Genomic DNA, 19,893 nt, shown 5'->3' with positions numbered 1-19,893 from the left:
ACAACAATGTAACTAATGTATTTCCTATTTGTTCATTCATTCATTCATTCAACAAATGGTACCTGGGAACAAACTTGTATAAGCAAACAAGTTATTCACACATCATAATGACTGTGTATAGCAGGGAGCTTTATAAGAAAGTGAAGAGTGAATGTTTTTAAAGTCTGGGAACAACGTCTCCACTGGGTTAAGATGATGGCCACGCCTGGGCACCCAAGCTTCTACTTTCCTCCATTTGAAGGTAACAGGAGGCGGTCCAGCAAGGTCAGGAGTGCAAATGGCACTTTCTCTTGCAGGTGGCGCCCTCCTCCACTTTGGGTGGGTCACGCTGCTGGTGCCCGCAAGGGACCAACATGACCAGGCCATGTACCTGGGTCCCAGACCCCTCCGAAGGAGCCCGGGGACACCTGTCCAGCCAGGCCACGCCCCAGGGACCCGCCCACCATCTCCCTGGTCACTGCTCCCACCCACTCTAGCTCCTGGGCCTTTCTCAACAGCCCTCCTCCAAGCTTCCCTCTGAAGGGAAAACTGGACAACAAATACACAAACCGGGGAACGGGGGGTGGACAGTATTAATGCACTTTCATCTTGTTTGAATTTTTTTAAACATGCATTTGTCCTTCTGTGATATTTATTTATTTATTTAGTTAGTTAGTTAGCTAGTTATTTTTCAAGAGAAGGAAGGATTTATTATTACTGACAGCAAGTAAGGAGAACGCCGGGGATCTTTCCCAAAGCAGCGTCTCCCTGAACAGCAAAATTGGGAAGTTTTAAGCTAAGGATACATGCATATTCATGACTTCTGTGATTTTTAAAATAAATTAAAGTAAATTAAAAACAAGAAAAAAAAAAAAAGAAAGTGAAAAGTCTGCAACTCTAAACCACCAACAAACCCCATCTGACTCTGAAGCCATTAAAGGTGGAGGCGTTCTGCAGGGCATCTGCCTTGAGGAAGGCCTAGATGGTTTCACTTTCATGAATACAAATTTGTGCTCTTTGCTGAGTCAGCTTTCTTCTCACTCCTTCAATACCACCCCTAGAGATCGATTACCTTTGTTTGTACCGCAGCACAGCTATATGCAATCAGAATGATGAAAAGGGATGGAATCTTCACTGTTTCCTTGATAGTTTGGACTGTACTAATTCAGAAATTACAATGAATACCTGCTGGTCATTGAAAGGCACCTTTGTTCAAGGAAGGAAAGAAGGAAGGAAGGGAGGGTGGGTGTGAGGAAGGGAGGGAGGGAGGAAGGTTACTAATTCTTAGGATTAACAAGGAATTTCAGAACATAGATAAGCTATTTTAAGCACCCTTGTAAAACTCACTGCACAAAGGAATGCATTAACCAAGATGGGCTAAAAGAATCTCAGGATCCATCAGAGCCCTAACTAGTCACTGCAGATGACATTTCCCTACTTAAGAAGACCTGGAGAGCCTGCTACCCACTCTCCTGCCTGGTCAGGCAGCTACTATAGATCTGGAAAAAAGAAAACAGAAAGCCATGGATCTCTGAAAATAGTCTCTAACTGGGATTTTTCAGACTAAGTTCACCTTGCTCTTCGTCCCTACCCTGAGTCTAGGACCATCATGTTCACATAATTAGCCCGTTTCTAAGTATCAAGACATGGCTCATCTTAAAATATCACGGTTTCCATTTCCTAGCAGCTAGCCAGGGGCATGGAAGGAAGCCTTAGCATTACAGCGAGACTCAAGTAAGGCTTTTCTTCTCTTCCTTTGCCTTTTCCCAATAGCTCCATTTCTGGTGTGATCAGAAAAAGTTCCCCGGACCATGGATGGGGGCCTGCTGAGCTCTCAGTGGTCAGCAGGTGGCTGTTAGCACGGGAGCAGCAGCTTCCCACGCCACCCCACTCATTGTTGTTTGCGAACTGCAGGGAGAAAGTCGATTCAGGGAATTTAGTGTCTGAGTTGTATGAAAGAGCGAGAACAAAAACTGACAAGATTCCGCGTTACAGCTGTCTCTCACAAAGGGGGAGAAAAGGCTTCCTGACCCCAGTTCAGTGGAGAGGAGCAGAGACACGCACCCCCACCGAGCGTGCCCCTCTGTGCCTCCCAGCATCCTGGTGACGAGCAGCCAAGGCTGGTGCCAACCTCACACTCACAAGTCACACTGGCAGGCCCAGTGCACTTCCCTGCTTCAGAATATAAACTGTAAATGACTTCACTTTATTTTCTGTTATAAAGTTACATAATCATTGTATAACAGCTGGAAAAAAATCCATTAAAAAATAATAAAATCATCAATAAGCTCACCATCCAGAGAAAAATAGTGTTAGCATGCTGACATAATTTTTTCTAGTCTTTTCTCTTGCTTTGTGTATGTGTATTGGTATGTGTGTACATATAAAGACAGAGATAATCAAACTATCTACAATTTTCTATCTTGCTTTTTTCACTTCTCATTACTTCAGATGTATTTCTCCATGTTATTCAACATTCTTTGTAATATTATTTTAAAGAGTTGTACAAGAATCCTCCATACAGATGGGGTATACTTTGCCCTTTCTCAGCATTTTGGGGCATTTAGGTTCGGGGTATTTAGCTACTTGAAGTAATACTTACAGGAACACTTTGCTGTATAAGTTTGCATTTCTGATTATTTCTTTAGGATAGATTTCTAGAAGTGCAAATAGTATCCAAAAGTCTGACTATTTTTAAAGCTCTCACTATATACTGCCAAAATGCTTTTCATGAAGCCTGTTGGCAATTGCCTTGTAGTATATGAGAGAGCTGCTCTCATTGGGATGCTATATGGAAAACAGTACCTCACTGCTGTTTATTTTGTATTCCTTTTGCTGCCAGCGAGCTAAACATTTTGTAGTATGTTTATTGATCACTTGTATTTCTCCTTTTGCAAATTTCCTGTTGACATCAATTCCAGCTTAATCATTAACGTGGGGCTTCCCTGATGGCACAGTGGTTAAGAATCTGCCTGCCAATGCAGGGGACACAGGTTCGAGCCCTGCTCCGGGAAGATCCCACATGCCGCGGAGCAACTAAGCCCGTGTGCCACAACTACTGAGCCTGTGCTCTACAGCCCGCGAGCCACAACTACTGAAGCCCACGTGCCTAGAGCCCATGCTCCGCAACAAGAGAAGCCACCGCAATGAGAAACCCGCGCACCGCAACGAGGAGTAGCCCCCGCTCACCGCAACTAGAGAAAGCCCACGTGCAGCAACGAAGACCCAAGGCAGCCAAAAATAAATAAGTAAATAAATTTATTAAAAAAAAAAAATCATTAACTTGGTGTTTCAGACACACAATAAAGGCACTCGCTGTCCCATGTGATGGCATACCCAACCCATAGGCCAGTTTCTCATAAAGGGTAAAGAGACCTTCTGAAAGTTCAAACTGCAGACCTAAATGTACAAGTGATGAAAGAAAGGGCCAGGGCTCTTTTAGGAACTAGGAAGATTATTAAATCCACATAAACCTTTACTTTTATATTGATATTTGAAGACATTTAACCAGAATCACAGAGTGAAAAGGGTGCTCAGAGGTGACTGAATCCCTAACCTACGAGGCCACTGAGAACCAAAGGGGTTAGGTCTCTTATCCACACCGCTAATGACAGGCCCACGTGATCATGGGACAGAGGTTTTTTTGGACTCCCAGTCCAGAGCTACTACTTGAGACAGTGGCCACATGGCTGAGAAATGAAAACAAAAGTGAACAGTTGTAGTCTCAAATCCCTCCTGAAATGACAACGCTAATCAAAAAGAATACGGAAATGGACATGAAATTCCAACTTATACACATTTCAGGAAAAATAGCTAATAAACAGAGAGAAATACACACATGGTTGACAGGTTTCAAAATTTCCTCCTAGGCCAGCTTGATAAAATTGTTTGGAGGCTTTAAAAAATGTTTAATCAGAGAGTTCTGAATTACTCATCACAGAAAGTAGATGATTTTCGTTTCATTTGAGGCCAAGTGGTTTACCAAAACACCTCTGATAAACAGGTAACACTCAGAAATAGTTTTCAGAGGCTATTGTTGCCCTGATGTAATTTAACAGGAGTAATTCTGACAACTGTGCTGAGAAACAGAGATAAGATGACTTTCCGCACCTTCCTCAAAAAAGTCAGCCTTCTAAGTACTTAAAATAAATCTCCCTCTTTTTGGGGAGTGGGAGGGCATGGAATAGAACGTACCATCTTGTCAAGAATTAAAAAAATATATTGCCTAGGTATATTTCCATTTATACCATACAGCTGTCCCTTAAAGTTGATGGTAAGGCAAATACCAGGTGTCCCTCGAGGCTTTGCAAATTAGAAATTTATCTGAACAGAAACAAGTCACATCCAAACCTGTATTTTAAATTATGTCGGAATGCTACAAACATTTTTCCTCCTTGACTATAGTTTTAAAACACTGTAAAGAAATCAGAAAAGTAGCCAGGGCCTGTCCTACATCTTAAATTAGTGAGTCATTGAATAATTTATTTACTCATTCATTACTTCTACAAATAATTGTTCCAAAGCTGAGAAATGTGCCCTACTGTTAAGGAGCCAGAAGCCATTTATGGTCTTTGTTTCTAGACCTACATGAGAGGGAAATATTTCTCATGTTGTGTTTGGTCTTTGAACTTAACCTCTCTCTATCCAACTCTCCCGATCCCAAGAAGAACATTTCCTTTGAACAACATAAACTTTTATCTGTTTATATCAAGGGGTTAAACTCAACTTATTTAAACAAATATTCACTGAGAATATATAATGTCCATGAGACTGTGATAGTAACAGAACACGGTTTCCATCCTCCAGGGTAATCTTTACCTAGTGAGGTAAAGAAGTTTCCATAGAGAAGAAACGCAAGGCAGAATGGTAAATTCTATAATCCAAGTTACAAACATTTTAACTACAGTCAGCCCTCTTTATCTGTGGGTTCCACACTCGTGGATTCAACAAACCGCAGATCAAAAATATTTGAAAAAAAGAAAAATTTCAGAAACTTCCCAAAAGCAAAACTTGAATTTGGTGCACCCAGGCAACTATTTACATAGCATTTACGTTGTATTAGGTATTATAAGTTATCTAGAAATGACTTAAAACATTCAGGAGAATGAGTGTAAGTTATATGCAAATACTACACCATTTGGTATGAAGGATTTGAGCATCCTCAGATTTTGGTATCTTCGGGGGTCCTGGAACTAATCCCCTATGGATACCAAGGGATGACTGTAATTTATTTCTCTGAAGATTAACACTGTTAATGTGTTTAGTGTCCTTCTGGTGCAGATGGGTTAATTTTTACACATGAAGGTCTCTGGGACTAATGAGAAAAAATTATTTTAAGCATTTAATTTATATCCTAAATTAGCCTTCTGTAGACTTTTAATCCATGTATGCATGCACAGAATGAGGGAGCAGGTCTGAGGTGAAAAGGGAGGGAGCTTTCAAGCTACTTCATTTTAATGAAACTGGATTTTAGTCTGCATTACAGAGGTTCTAAAAGTAATATATTTTTTAAGGATCAAAAATTTAAAAATACATATCCTTTGACCCAGCATTCTCCAGTGTCAGGACTTGAACCTACAGATATGATCCCAAATGCCTGCTAAGAATATAGATAAAGAGCATCATTGGACTTTCTCTTTTTTTTAATAGCAATTAGAAAATTAGGTGACTGCTTAAATAAATTATGGTATATCCATATGACAGAATACTGTGCATTTGTAAATGCTGATGTAGAACGACAACTGAAATATATTATATCAAAAATGCAAAAGGCATATATATATATATAATATATGTAACATTTAAAAATGAGTATATCAATAGAAATATGGAGATATGCAAAATATTTTTCTGGAAGAAATCAAAAGAAACTTAACAGGTTGAGGAGATGGGTAGAGGGTGGGATGCAGGGAGGGAGATTTCAATGTTTACTTTCTGTGCTGTTAAATTTTTAAATTTTAACCTTAGACGTATTACTTTTTCATTATTTAATTTTTTAATTGTTAACATGAAGTTATCTGCACAAGGAGATAACCAGATTTTTCCTCCCTTTTCTTCTCTGCAATTAAAAAATATTCTAAAGGTTGTTGTATTAAAAAAACAAAACACAGCAAAAACTGAAAAAAAATCCCAGGAACCATGCTCCAGGCGGTATGGAAGACAAGAGAGCCTGAATCATTGTCCTGATGAAAAACAAGTGAAAAAGTCAGATAAGATATAAAACGTGTATAAAATGTTTTAAATGTGTTATTGAGCTGGCAAACTCTAAGAAATGAGGTTGAAATAAATGTATTTTTAGATAAATAATAACTAATAGATGGACCTTCACTAAAAAACATAAGATATATTTCAGTATAAGGGAGAGTATATATTTCAGATAAAAGGGAAATGATTTCAGATGTTAAAGTCAGAGATGCAAGAAGGAAGAGTGAGAAAAGATATTAGTAAGTATGTTGATCCAATGCAATTACAGTTGAACTCCCAATAGATAAACTCTGTGGAATTTGACAAGCTAAATCTGAAATTTATATGGAAGAACAAAGGTCCAATTATAGTCAAGATACTCCTAAAGTAAAAGAACAAAGTAGGAGGACTTCCCTTACTGGATACTGAGACTTGTAAAATTAAAATAACAATGCCAGTAACTAATTAGCACAGCAAAAAACAAATAGACTAATGGACAAAATAAAGACCCTATAAATAGGCCCTTGCATATGTATGAAAACTGGATTTATAATGGAGAGGGCACTGCAGATCAGTGGGGAAATGGATGGACTGTTCCATTAAAGGAACTGAGACACTAAAAGCAATAGCCATAAAGGAAAAGATTATTAAAATTTACTACATTAAATTAAGAGTTTCTGTTCATCACTAGTGGCAGGGCAGGAATAAAGACACAGATGTAGAGAACGGACTTGAGGACTGCGGCTGGTGGGGAGCTGGTACGAAGTGAGAGAGTAGCACTGTCATATATACACTACTAAATGTAAAATGCATGGCTAGTGGGAAACTGCTGCATAGCACAGGGAAATCAGCTCGATGCTCTGTGACGACCTAGAGGGGTGGGATAGGGAGGGTGGGAGGGAGGCTCAAGAGGGAGGGCATACGGGGATATATGTATACATATAGCTGATTCACTTTGTTGTACAGAAGAAACTAACAACATTGTAAAGCAGTTATACTCCAATAAAGATATAAAAAAACATATGAATCCATGTGTGACATGAAAAAAAAATAAAAGAGCACAACAATCATTAAAAAAAAAAAAGTTTCTGTTCATCAATAGACACCATAAAAATAAGAAAAGCCAAAAACGGGGAAAAAATATGGCAATTCATATAGCTGATAAAGGATTAGCATCCAGAATATTTATAGAACTCCTACAATTGATAAAAGACAACCCAGAAGAAATAAGGGCAAAGGACACAAATAGGGATTTAACAGAAGAGGAAACACAGAGGTCCATAAACATAATCAAAATATGCTAAACTTCATTAAGTAACCAGTGTCTTTAAATTCAAATTTAACTCATAAAGTGATCCATTATATAACCACCAGTTTGACAAAATTTTAAAAGTTAGATAATAGAGTCAGCCCTCTGTGATTATGATCCAAGGTTGGTTGAATCCAAGGATGTGGAACCCACGGATAAGGAGGGCCTACTATGAGAACTGTGCATCTACAGATTTTGGTATCTGTGGCGGGTCCTGGAACCCATCCCCCACAGATACACAGGGACGGCTGTACTATATGTTGTAATGATGAAGATCTTGAGTGATAGGACCCTCACCTCTGTTGGTGCCAGTGTAGGTTTATATAACCAATTTGGAAAACGGTCTGGCATTTCTTAGTGAAGCTGAACATGTGGTTACCCTAATCTTACTCCAGGTACACATCCTAGAGAACTGCTAACACGCGTATGTCAGGAAACGTACCGGGATGCTTATGGCAGTTTTGTTCTTAATTGCACAAAACAGCCCAAGGACTGTTAATGGTGGTATGGACATAAACTGAGCTCTGTATTAGAAATTCCATTCCATGTAATGGAATACCAGATAGCAGAGAATCACGAATGAAACATAACTCCATGCAGCAACATGGATGAATCCCCAAAAATGCTGAGCAAGAGAAGCAAGAGAGAATACGTGAAATATGATTCTACTTATACAAAGTTCAAACACAGAAAACTAAACAACACATATTGTTTAAAAATATATAAAGAAGTAATACATTTAAGAAAAGCAAGAAAATGAATAATTCAAGATTCAGGATAGGGACTGTATGGGGGAGGGGGGGGTGGTGTAGGAAGGGGGATGATCTGATTAGTGAGGGCACCCTGGGTATTCTAAGGGACCTGGAATACTCTACATCCTAATCTTAGGAGGGGGTGCATGGATGTTCATTTATTTTTTATATTTTAAATTGTATAATACATTAAATACACATTATATAATACATTATGTATATATTATATATACATATATATGATATATTTCATGGGAAAAAAGCACACACACACATCTTTCTGAACATGATGAGGAATATATTATAGACCAACAAGAAAAGAATTTATCAATGGATTTACAATGTGATTCCCTAGCTTTTAATCCATTTTATCAGAATGACATATTGAGACAGGATTCAGTCAAGCTTGGAAACAGAGCTTACACCAAGGGACCAGATGATAAACATGACCTCACATGAGAAGCTATAAAAAGCTGTGTGACATTATGAACTGCTCTTCTCTGCCTCACAAGTGAAAATCTCAACTACTTAACTCAGTTCAACAGAGAAAAGCTGAAGGGAAGATCCTACGCAAGCAGGCAGACACCACGGGCTAGAACTGACTAAGCAACATAAATGGACTTCCAGTGGTTAAGGCTGACAGTGACCTCTAAAGTATGCTTGAAAAATAGAGTTCTTCTGCCACATATATTTACCTTGCTTCAGAAGAACCAACACCTGCCTTCAGTTGCTGTTCAAGGAACTGAATTCTTTTGCAAAGCAGTATAAATGCTCACCTGTGTTTGACCATTTTTTGATCATGGCAAAAATGACTAAAGAATCTTGCATAGAACAAGTGCATGACAGCATGTTCTTTCCCTCCAATGTACACATCCACAGGCATCCAGTAATCTGCCAACGCTGTGCTGAAAGGGCTGGGAGGAAGAGAGATGGTCATTTATAAAAAAAAACCCTGCTTTGTCACAATTGCATAAATTAGACCAATCATAATTTGCATATTCCCTGAAATAAATTATGTCAGAGAAAAACAGTGATTTTCTTTTTAAAATATAATGAGAGAAGCTTATGTAACAAAGGAGAAAAATGTCAGAGCAGTGTTAATTTATGAAATTTATAAAAACTGTTTCAGAAGCCATTATTGACATATTTTAACAAATGTGATTTTCATATATAATGAGGACAAAAGGAAAACATACCAGCAAAAAGGATATTTCTGTACAATGCATATTTGACTATCTGGATTTATTTTAATTTTTATTACCATAGACAATCAAGATTTTTGAGTTCTTACCAATAGAGGGCAATATGGCATGTACAATGGAGACTCTCATGCAGACAGTCTCACTCTCATGACACATGCATGTCATTTCTTAATACACTAGAAAGGGGAAATAAAGTACACAAGTCCAAGTCTAAAATTAGTACTTTTCCATGCAGATTTGTGCACCTGTGAGAGGGTGTCCAGTTTGTCTAGTGATTGTTAGAGTTGGACCACTATTGTACGTTGCTAATAATCATCGACTGTAGTCCCAAAAAAGCCTTGTGAAAATGTTATGTATGCCCTATGTAACAGCAGAGTAACATAAAATAAAATTACATTTTATAAACCAAAAAGTAAATAAATAAATAAAACAGAAATTCAATCTTATTTTTAAAGCAGCCTCAAAATGCAGATCGTCAGCAAGAGCCTGCATATGCTTCCTGAATGCACTGAGCATACTTGGAGTAATTAACATGAAATAGCCTAAGTCTCTGTCACCTAATAGATACTTTTTAGTCAACAGAGGTCCTAACAGAAAGGCTTCTTCACTGGAAGCATCATTTCCTAGTCCTAATGGATGCTAGGGAGGAAAAGAAATGCCACTCACTTTATTTTCTGGGGGAGGGTGTGTGTGTGTGTGTGTGTGTACACTCTGTGTGTGTGTATACACCGTGTGTGTGTGTGTGTGTGTGTGCGCACTCCATGGTTTCACATATATGTGAATTCTCTTCCCCACACCTCAAGGTACTTTTTTCCCTGGCGCTCAGCAGGTGGGCCTGGCCAAACACCATGTGTCTGCATCTTAATGCAGCTTGGTTTTCTCTCCTCCAGTCACTATGCCAGAATTCTGGTAAAATTTTAAATAATGTTTCTTTGTGAAAAATGCTTCCCCAGAGAAATCTAACTGCTCATGCAGGTGACAGAAAAGCAAGGGAAGTCAAGGATGGTACTTGGCCTGAAAGTAAGTTTGAAATAAATTGAGGAGTGAGATGTTGAAGGTAGCTATAGCTGGGATCTATGATCTTTCCTGGAAACCACCTAGTGAGAATGCAAGCCAGCATGGAAATAAACAACAGCATTTTACGAGGGAAATGATGTGATACGTGGTATTCCCAAACTGGGGGCTGTGAAGGTCTCGGGACATACCTCTCACCAGTTAAGGGTTCCATCATTAAGTTGGAGTCTATCATCTGTAAGAAGGTTTTCCCTTGAAGCATTCTGAGAGGTGGAGAGCCTGATTTCCCTTGCATTCTAAGGCAGCTCTTCCTAAGTGGAAGTCACCAAAAGCCCCTTCTAGAAGGAAGACCCAGAAGAGGGGCCCCTCTGTGGGTTAGCCGGGGCTGCCCTGGTGGTTCCCAGCCACAGCAGTCGCCCTGTATCCTTTCTTGCCTCTGCCGGCTGCTGTTTACTCCGGATCCTGCTCTTCCTGCACAGCCTCAATTCAAATCACAGATTCGCAGGACTGCAGGGCAGGCAGGAGCGCCTGTCTCCCTGGAAATATATTATCTTACAACCAACGAAGAAAATGGGGCATTTTCATACGTGGACTATGGGGTTTCAGTATAATTGTTCTCCCACGGACAAGAGCAAGCTGGCAAGGTCTTTGAAGCACAGTGTCTGTGGTTTTCCTGTGCTCTGCACCAGTTTTCTTTTGTTCTCATTTCCTTCTTTACCTATCTACCTACTGCTCTCTTTCCCTTATTTATTTATTTTTGTCAAAGAAGCACATGCACATAGCTGAAAAAAATCAAATAGTACTAAAAGGTTTATAATTTAAAACAGTGGTCTCCAGCCCCATTCCTTCACTAACTTCCCTCCCACCCCTCACCTGTCGCTTAGCCACTTTTAATTCTTTCAGATGTATTTTCTGGCAATTATTAAAAAATATGTTTAGGCTCTTTGTTTGTCAATTTTGGAAATTATCTAGCGACTGTATGTGCTAAGAAGTCATGCTTCTCAGCTCTCTCACACTCCCTACCTCCTATCCTCCCTGAATAGTTACATCATTATTTTCAGTTAAGTAAATAACATTACATCTTTACAACTGCATAAATGCAGTTCACCACAGGGCCAATGAGGGTATTAGCACTTCCTTCCTTTTTCTGTTTTTCATTTTCCTTGTACCTGGGACTTACCTGGCTGTGAAGAATCTAATTTAATAATCGAACACGCTCCCTACAAGAGCCTGTTTCAAAGAGCACAACTGATCAACAGCTTCCAGCTCTTCTGTCTTTGGAGTCAGTGGGTGTTCACGCCAGCCCATGCCCTCCTAGAGGGAGCAGACCACAGCAGGCATTTCCTCCTGACTTGGGACTCTCTAATGGACAAGCTTTGCTTGAGGCTTCCCGTCAGCCTGCTTGAGACTTTCTCAAGCTGCACTGGGGTCTGAGGCTCTTCCTACGCAATCCTCCTACCTTTGCCCTCTCCTTTCACAGGTGTCAGACCTGCATCACGGTCAAGGGCTCGCCCTGCCAACTCCTGCTCCCTCACCTCCTTATTCCCTAGACGCACTTGCCCCAATAAATCTCTTGCCCATCGAATTCCATCTTGGTGTTTGCTTCTTGGAAGACCTAGACTGACACATGCTCACGAATTCAGCAGGGCTTTCTTTACCTCTGAGTATTCTGAGGGTCGGTATATCTGAAGTAGTACCAAGCAGAATCAACAAAGGTATCCATCGTGTCTGTCTCTCTCGTGGCTGCTCCCTTGCACCTAAGAAATAAATGAAGTTCATCGATTGGTTTCTTTTTAAATATTAATGCATTTTCCACCAGCTTTTGAGAAAGCTATGATAATCATTATGAATTTAAAATGTCATAAGAACAATGCCCCATCATGAAAAGATAATTCACAGTATGGACTCTCTTTGTACTGCAGAGTACATGATGTTTTAAAGAAACTTACAAAATAAACATTTAAATCTTCAACAATTAAAAGCACTATTCTGTACTTCTCTGAATTTAACATGGTAGAATATCTAACAGGAATCTTGTCTCTTTACTGCATTCACTTTTCTTTCAGGCATATCAAGACTGCCTTCAGCCAATGCCTACTCTATGATGCTTATGAGGCAAATCAGTTTATGAAGAAAAGCTGAAAACCAAATGTAGTGACATACTATGCTGAAAAATGAACTTGGGGTTTTTTCTATCTCTGTCTCTTGGGTAAGGGGAGCAGAAATCCACAAGGGGTGACCTCAGGAAGATAAATCACCTTGGGAGCCCAAAGGCAGAGGTATGCTGGAGCCACCTCATACCAGCTTGTGCGGATTAACTGTTGGGATCACTTCCCAACTCTGGGACAAATGATGCCAAGTTGGTAGTCTGAAATTAGCCCTTGGTGGAAGTACCTATACCACAGAAATGGGCTAACACTACAAATCAGAAGCTCCCCTCCAGAGAGCTATTTAGTACACACTTACCAACACACCACTGCCTAAAGGAAGCTTCCTTATAGAAGGGTGAAGATAGCCCCACTGTTCAAGAAAGTGAATGAAGTGAGATGCTTGGTGTGTAAAGGGTTGAAAAGAAAAAGCAATCCTCATCCTAGGCATGCAGAGATGCCTGGGGAGGACTAAGGTTCCACAAGGACCCAACTGCTGAACCAATTTTGAAACATGTTGGTAGGGTGATGGCCCTGTGGGATTGAAGCCAAAAGCCACAACTTCTGGGAAGCCAAAAGAGGGTACCCTGAGCCAAGCCTGGCCAAGGAGGGTGCTTGGCTTCCTTGAAGACCCCCCAAAGACATGGAACAGCAGTGGATGGGGTGAGCCAGCTACCGACAGCTATTAGCAGGGACCCTTTGTGGCCGTGAGAAGCCACAGCAGGAGAACATGGCTCAGACTCCAGGCTCTCCCTTCTGAGGCATGGAAGTGGGACCAACCACCTCTCCAAATGCTGCCCTTTTGGCAGTATGGGTCCTTGGGGGTTCTTGGAGAATTTGAGGAGGGGGATGAGGAACCCCAAGAGGAACTGATGAATCCTCTGCTAATTTAGCACGCAAGGGCTTGAGTCTGTTTTTAATTTAAAAATAAAAGAAGGGTTGCCTTTATATGTTGCATCTGTGACGCAGTTCATACTGGCTTTCCGAATATTATTGGAGGAAACAGCCACTCCCCATCTTCTGCTCATTAAATGGAAGTGGCTCAGCAGAGAGCACAGGAGCCCAGATCTGGCAGGGCTCTGGGCTCCCAGGGGCCTCCTCATTTCAGTCAGGGGGCCTCCCACTGGGAAGAGTGGTGGTCCCTGGGGTAGGAGCTTATCGGAGAGAGCCCCAAGGGAGCCCTAATCCTGTTTCCTACAGTGCATCTCTAAATGAAAGCCAGGGGACTTCCCTGGTGGCGCAGTGGTTAAGAATCCACCTGTCAAAGCAGGGAACATGGGTTCGATCCCTGATCCGGGAAGATCCCACATGCTGCGGAGCAACTAAGCCCGTGTGCCGCAACTACTGAGCCTGTGCTCTAGAGCCTGTGAGCCGCAACTACTGAAGCCCATGTGCCTAGAGCCCATGCTCTGCAACAGGAGAAGCCACCACAATGAGAAGCCCGCACACCACAACGAAGGGTAGCCTCCACACACTGCAACTAGAGAAAGCCCGCACGCAGCAACAAAGACCCAACGCACCCCCCCCCAAAAAAATAATAAAATAATTTAATAAATAAATAAAATCCAGGTCTTTTTATTTGGAAGGCAATCAACCAGAACATATACTATTTTGGGAAATAATTAGAAGATAACTGTTACTTCTTCCTCACCCTTAGGGCACCCATACAAGTTAGGAAGAAAATGCAGGATTCAACTGATAAAAGGACTAATATCTGACTAAAATTTGCCATGCTGATTTTCTTTTTAAAGGTCATGTTGGACTTGAAGACAACCAACATGTTTTCCTGCTGACACTAAAAGCTGGACTACACGGAAGAGGCTACTTGGTAAGTGGGATGGAGAGATGATGGTGATGGTGACAACGTTATTACCATTATTAGCTCCAATAGTAATAATACTAACACTGGGTGGCAGATACTAAATGCTTCACGGGCATTATCTCATTTAATCCCTAGTAACCCTGGGGATTATGAGGTAGACACTACTCATGTCCCCATTTTGCAGTTGAGTGACTAGGGTTCCGAGAGGTTAAGAAATCTGCCCAAGGTCTTGGAGCTCAAGGGTAAGGAATCCACCTTTGCTGGACTCGTGCCTGTGGTGCTTACCACCATGCTGTCCCGCTTGGCCACATGGGCTCAGTGGCTCTCAGCCCTGCGTGCTCATTAGAATCATCAGAGAGACTTGACCAAGACCAAGGCCTGGGCTCTGCCCTCCAGGAATCTGCAGCCAAGGTAGGAAACCTTATCCCCACCACCAACGTCCTGGGCTGCCACAACTGGTGGGCTGAAGGCTGCTGATGTCTCCGGAAGGGAAACCCTTTGTCACTGTTTATCAACAAAGAGGGTGATACCCTAAAATGGCCCAGAGCTTCCTATGTTCCTGACTGCAAGCCCCATCTCAAACCTCAGAACCGCCTGGGTGAGGACCTGGGTGGACTGTTGGCAGGCCTGGGCAGGATGGCACTAACATTTCCAGTTACAGAGTGTCTGCTAGGTGTCACTCTGCAGAGTTACATGCATTAATTCTCGTCTTCTGAAATCCCTTCAAGGGGGTTATTTTAGCTCCCGATAAGGGAATCACAGCTCAGAGAGGTTAAGTGACTTTCCCAAGACCACACAGCTAGGGAAGAGGCAGGGCCAGGACTTGAAGCCATTACTGTCTGACTCCCCATTCTGAGCCATGCACTTGCACTATATGGTTACCTAATTACTGACCTAGAGATACTAAGAAGAGGACTAAGTTATTTTAAAACAACCCCATCATGATCTATAAGGCAGAGGAAAATGGCTTTTCCATAGAAGGAAGAAGGGAAATATTACAGCTTGGCATCTGTTATTTATTTGTTTAATCAGCTGGAATGGTATCATAAAAAACACATGTGAGACATGCCAGTGAATTAACAGAAAAACATAATCCTACTGCCAAAATGAGAAGAAATGAGATACGGTATGTTTCAGTATATTAAAGAATGAGACCCCCTGAGCATACTTGTCCTCGTAGCTACTACTCTGCTACTTGTGATAAAATCCCCACTGTTATCACAGCCACTGTGTGGGAAAACGGTGAGGCGTTTTCTCTCATCTCTGAGAAGCTCTTTGGAATATAAAATGGAGGAAAGTGGTCTCTTCCAAAGCTATCATGAAAATGTGTAGCTTTTCCACCAGTTGGATCAGCTGTTTCTGGGGAAGATGTGAATTGACATTGCTGCTTCTACCGGCTCAGAGAGGACAGGGCGCTCATCACAGGGGCTGGGCCCCAGATTCCAGCCCATTCTCTCAAAGGTAGCAAAAGACCTAAGACCTACGTTATTCTTTCCAGCCAACTGGAAGTCTGGGACCAGACATGGTCACAGCTGGGGGACGTGGTTCCTTACCTAGGGCAGGAGCAGTTCACCCACTCCGAAGCCGAGGCCAGTGGGGAGCCTCCCTTGCCAGTGAAAGAGGTGATGCTGGGCAAGGTCACAGGCAAGTCCTCCAGAGGCACGGGCACAGGACCGCAGGCCGGGCAGTGGACCATGGGGATGGGCGTGCCCCAGTACCGCTGCCTAGAGATCAGCCAGTCCTTCAGTTTATCACTTGTCACCTCTCCGCCCACTCTCTTCCTCCGGGCTTTCTGAGTCACGGCTAGAAATGCATCCGGCCGGTTCATACCTGTGAACTGAGAGGGGAAGGAGAGAGATTGCATTCCTCCCTTGGTAAGAATGAGCTGCCACCCTGATGCCACCACCCTGGATTGCCATTTTTTGTGTGGTCTGTGCAGGGCCGCATTGTGACTCTCTGTTGCCTTTGTGGGCACCTTCCTCCTTACAGTATTAAAACTTATATTTTATGATGGTGGTGAATAAAGATGAATATAATTTTTCACCTTAGGAGTTCACTTTTTTCTTCTGATGTTAAAAGAAATTAACACTTTTTTGGGGGCCCCTGAGAGTATTGTGGGCCCTGGTTTATGGCTCTCCTTATCACCAGAGCCCTGTGGCACCTACAGAGAGAGGCAAATATCAGCATTCAGCTGCCAGTAAAAAACTGCATATTTATTTTAATGACTACTCCCCTCTTGAGATAGGGGTAGCCAGAAAAGAAAAGTTCAATATTATCCTAGAGCTGAAGGAATTCGGGCAAGCAGGGGAGCAAACTGAGGCCTCAGCTTGAAGGACCACCCCTTTTGTATTTAAATGCTCCCATGTTAGAGACAGCAGGGCACGACACTAATAGCAGAAAAGAGGAATTCTCTGTTCACCGGACACTTTTGAGAGAACCAAACTAATGATAAGAATCGGGCCAGCATGGCTTGCCAACGAGGGGATCGTGGGAATCTTGGAATTGGTTCAGTGCAGATGTACCGCAAACCTACTAGGTGCCAGGCTTGTGCTAGGCGTTGGGAGCACAAAGATAAATCTGATCTGCCCCTATCCTCAATGAGCTTACAGCCATGGGGCATAAAGAATAGGAAAGTACAGCTATGTTTATCAAAAGCAGCCTTTTCCATTAAGCGTCTGAAGTGTCCTGAAGACCGAGCTCTCTACCAAGGAACCACTTACACTCTGGGAGAGCACTTTCTTTGTCCTACACTCCCACTATCATGTAATTATGGTGCAGGTGATCACAAGCTCCCTTGAAAGTCTATCTTCTCAATGCATTACTGTTTTCACATCCCAGAAGCTCATGGAGGCTTTCACCATCCATTCTCCTTCCATCCATTGAAAGAATTCCTCCAGTCTAGATATTCAGTCTAGGGCCACCAGAGGATTCAACAGAGCACCTGAAGCTATTTGAAAGAAGCCAGGGAGCATAATTAATGCTCAGTCCTATAATAAGGAGGAGGCATTTTTCTGGCTAATTCAGAAGACTAATTTTGGCCATGACTGTCCCCTTTCTCGCACTGCGCAGGGTTATCTGGGTCTCCTTTTTGGCACCTTGGCTTGGCTCTGCTCCACATCTAAGAAGCCTGCTCACACACAGTCTTAAGAAGGGTTTAAGGTTCAGTATCTTAAAACATGACTCATGTCTGTGGATATAATTTATGAAGTGAAGGCACAAACATGAGGTCAGAAAACATTGCCACTCCTTATAGAGGAAAAAAACCTGGCTATTCCCTTATTTTTTATATACATAATATCCTATAGCTAGGTAGTCCCAAACCTGAAAAACCTGGATCTTCAGGTCTAACGGAATCAGGATCACCCAGGTGGGGCCAGTAAGCATCTCCCAGGTGATTCTGAGACATGGCCGGGTTGTAATCACTATGTTAAGCCAGGAGTTCCCAGGCCCTACTGCACGTTAGAATCACCCGGGGAGTACTGAATGCTCCTGATGTCTGATCCATGTCCTCTCCACTCCCCCAACCATTAAATCAGAATATCTGGGGTGGGACTCAAGCATCAGTATTTTTTTAAATGTTCCAGGTGTTTTCAAAGGGCAGCCAAGTTGAAGAAAGAGTGCTCTAAACCGGAACTCTCAAACTTTAATGTGCACTCCAATCACATGGGGTTCTCACTAGACCAGGTGGGGTCTGAGAGTCTACACTTCTAACAAGCGATGCCAACGCTGCTGGTCCGGGGACCAGACTTTGGGTGGTGGAGTTCTAACCCAGGGATTCTCAAAATGTGGTGCCTGGATCAGCAGCAGTAGTGGCATCCCCTGGAAACTTGTTAGAAATGCAAATTCTGCGGTTGCATTAGGGACTGTGAAGCAGGATCTCCAGATGGGGGCCAGGGAATCTGTGTTCTAACAAGGCCACCAGGTGATTCCGGTGTGTGCTCAAGTTTGAGAATCACTGTCTAAGCCATTTCCCACTTCCCCCTTCCCCACCTCACCCTTCTTCTCCCATCATAATTTCTGGCCTAGTTCGGTATCAAGGCTGAGCTCAAATCCTGCCAGACTTACCACCTAGCAAGAGACAACCTTGACCAAATAAACATGACTCAAAACTTCTCTGCTGATTTCTAAAACTGAGTCAAACTTTAGGTGGGAATAAGTCAGTAATCTGGGGAGAACAGAGATCTCTAAAAGGAACAGCCAATTTTGGTTACCTGTCCCAAGGAATCAGTTTCCCTGGAAGAGGTCATTTTTCTTAAGCAGAAGATTTGCAAAATAAAGTTTAGTTGCTTCGATAACCACACTATCCTAGGATCAGGTTCAACTTGGAGCTGATAAGCTTTTAGATCTTGAAAAAGAATATTATTTTGTTTTCATAGATTAAGAAACGAGGCTGCAAGACGGTTAGCGTGGGTATGAATGAAATGATAGGTTGTAACTTGCACCCAAAGGAAAATGTGTCATCAAGCTCATGTCAAGGCCCTGAGTTTATAAGTAAGTTCTTCGGCCACCTCCACGGGCACTGACCTCCGCAGAGCTGCTCAGTCTCTCCGTGCCATCTGGCATCGTTTCAATGACTTCAGAGTACGACAGGCCCAGGGTTTGGGCTAAGAGAGTGTCCTCTAAGCTGGTGCTGGGAATTCCTGTTTAGGGGAAGAAACACAAAATGTCTCCTTTGCAAATGGCCAAATCACAAAGTAATTGACAGCACTGACACTCAGTGTTAGGTTCTGAAGGGAGACTCTAAAAGATTTTAGTCACAGAAATTATAAAACCACATCATATTCATTGGGAAAATGGAGAACAGTCTTGGAGAAACTCACTACCCTAACACAATAGTTTACCATATTGGCACTACTTCCTGTAAGTCTTTTTCCATTGCTTAGTTTCTTTTAAAAAATAGTTGTAATTCTAAAATATACAATTTTGGATGCTTCTGTCACTTAAATAGTAAATCACAAGCATCTGGGGAAGTGCCTCCTTTGAGTGACACAGGGCAGTGGAGTTCTCTTGAGAAGCAGGGCTGACTCCTCCAGCAGCTCCTAGCACCCCAGAAAAATCCACTCGGTAAGTGGAAAGCTGGCCACTGTGTTTCTTCAAACTATGCTTTGTTCCCAGAGGCAACAGTACATTCTGAATAGACATTTATTCTTCAACCCACATATGCCCTTGAGGAGATGGAGTTGAATGTAAGTAAATCACTCATCCAGAGGGTCAAGGCATGCTGTTTCAGCTTCAGCTATTAATAAAAACAGGCTTTTTAGTTGTTGGTTCTGTAGGCCAGGGTTTCTCAACCTGGGTCCTACTGACATTCTGAACTTTGCTGGGGGGCCTGTTCTGTGTGCTGTAGGATGTTGAATAGCATCCCTGGTCTCTACCAGTAGAAATGTTTCTAAAATTGCCAAATGTTGCCTGCTGCCAAATCACCCCTGGTTGAGAACTGCTGTAGGGTCAACTGTCAAAACTGCTGACATTCTTGGGGACACTA

General features: G+C 42.2%; 1 protein-coding gene across 1 annotated transcript in view; it reads right to left on the bottom strand.

Annotated features, from left to right (window-relative positions):
• The window catches only part of LARS2 (leucyl-tRNA synthetase 2, mitochondrial), a 156,052-nt gene that overhangs the window by 27,700 nt on the left and 108,459 nt on the right, over positions 1–19,893 (bottom strand). The window contains exons 11-14 of the mRNA XM_059939417.1: positions 18,933–19,048; positions 15,962–16,245; positions 12,098–12,196; positions 9,000–9,137 (exon numbers count right to left, since the gene is read on the bottom strand). Of these exons, the coding sequence (XP_059795400.1) occupies positions 9,000–9,137; positions 12,098–12,196; positions 15,962–16,245; positions 18,933–19,048 (637 nt within the window). The remainder of the gene's footprint in view (positions 1–8,999; positions 9,138–12,097; positions 12,197–15,961; positions 16,246–18,932; positions 19,049–19,893) is intronic.

The sequence above is a fragment of the Balaenoptera ricei genome, chromosome 11, assembly GCF_028023285.1.
Source record: "Balaenoptera ricei isolate mBalRic1 chromosome 11, mBalRic1.hap2, whole genome shotgun sequence".
NCBI classification, from domain to species: domain Eukaryota; kingdom Metazoa; phylum Chordata; class Mammalia; order Artiodactyla; family Balaenopteridae; genus Balaenoptera; species Balaenoptera ricei.
This window is presented reverse-complemented; position numbering and strand designations above follow the sequence as displayed.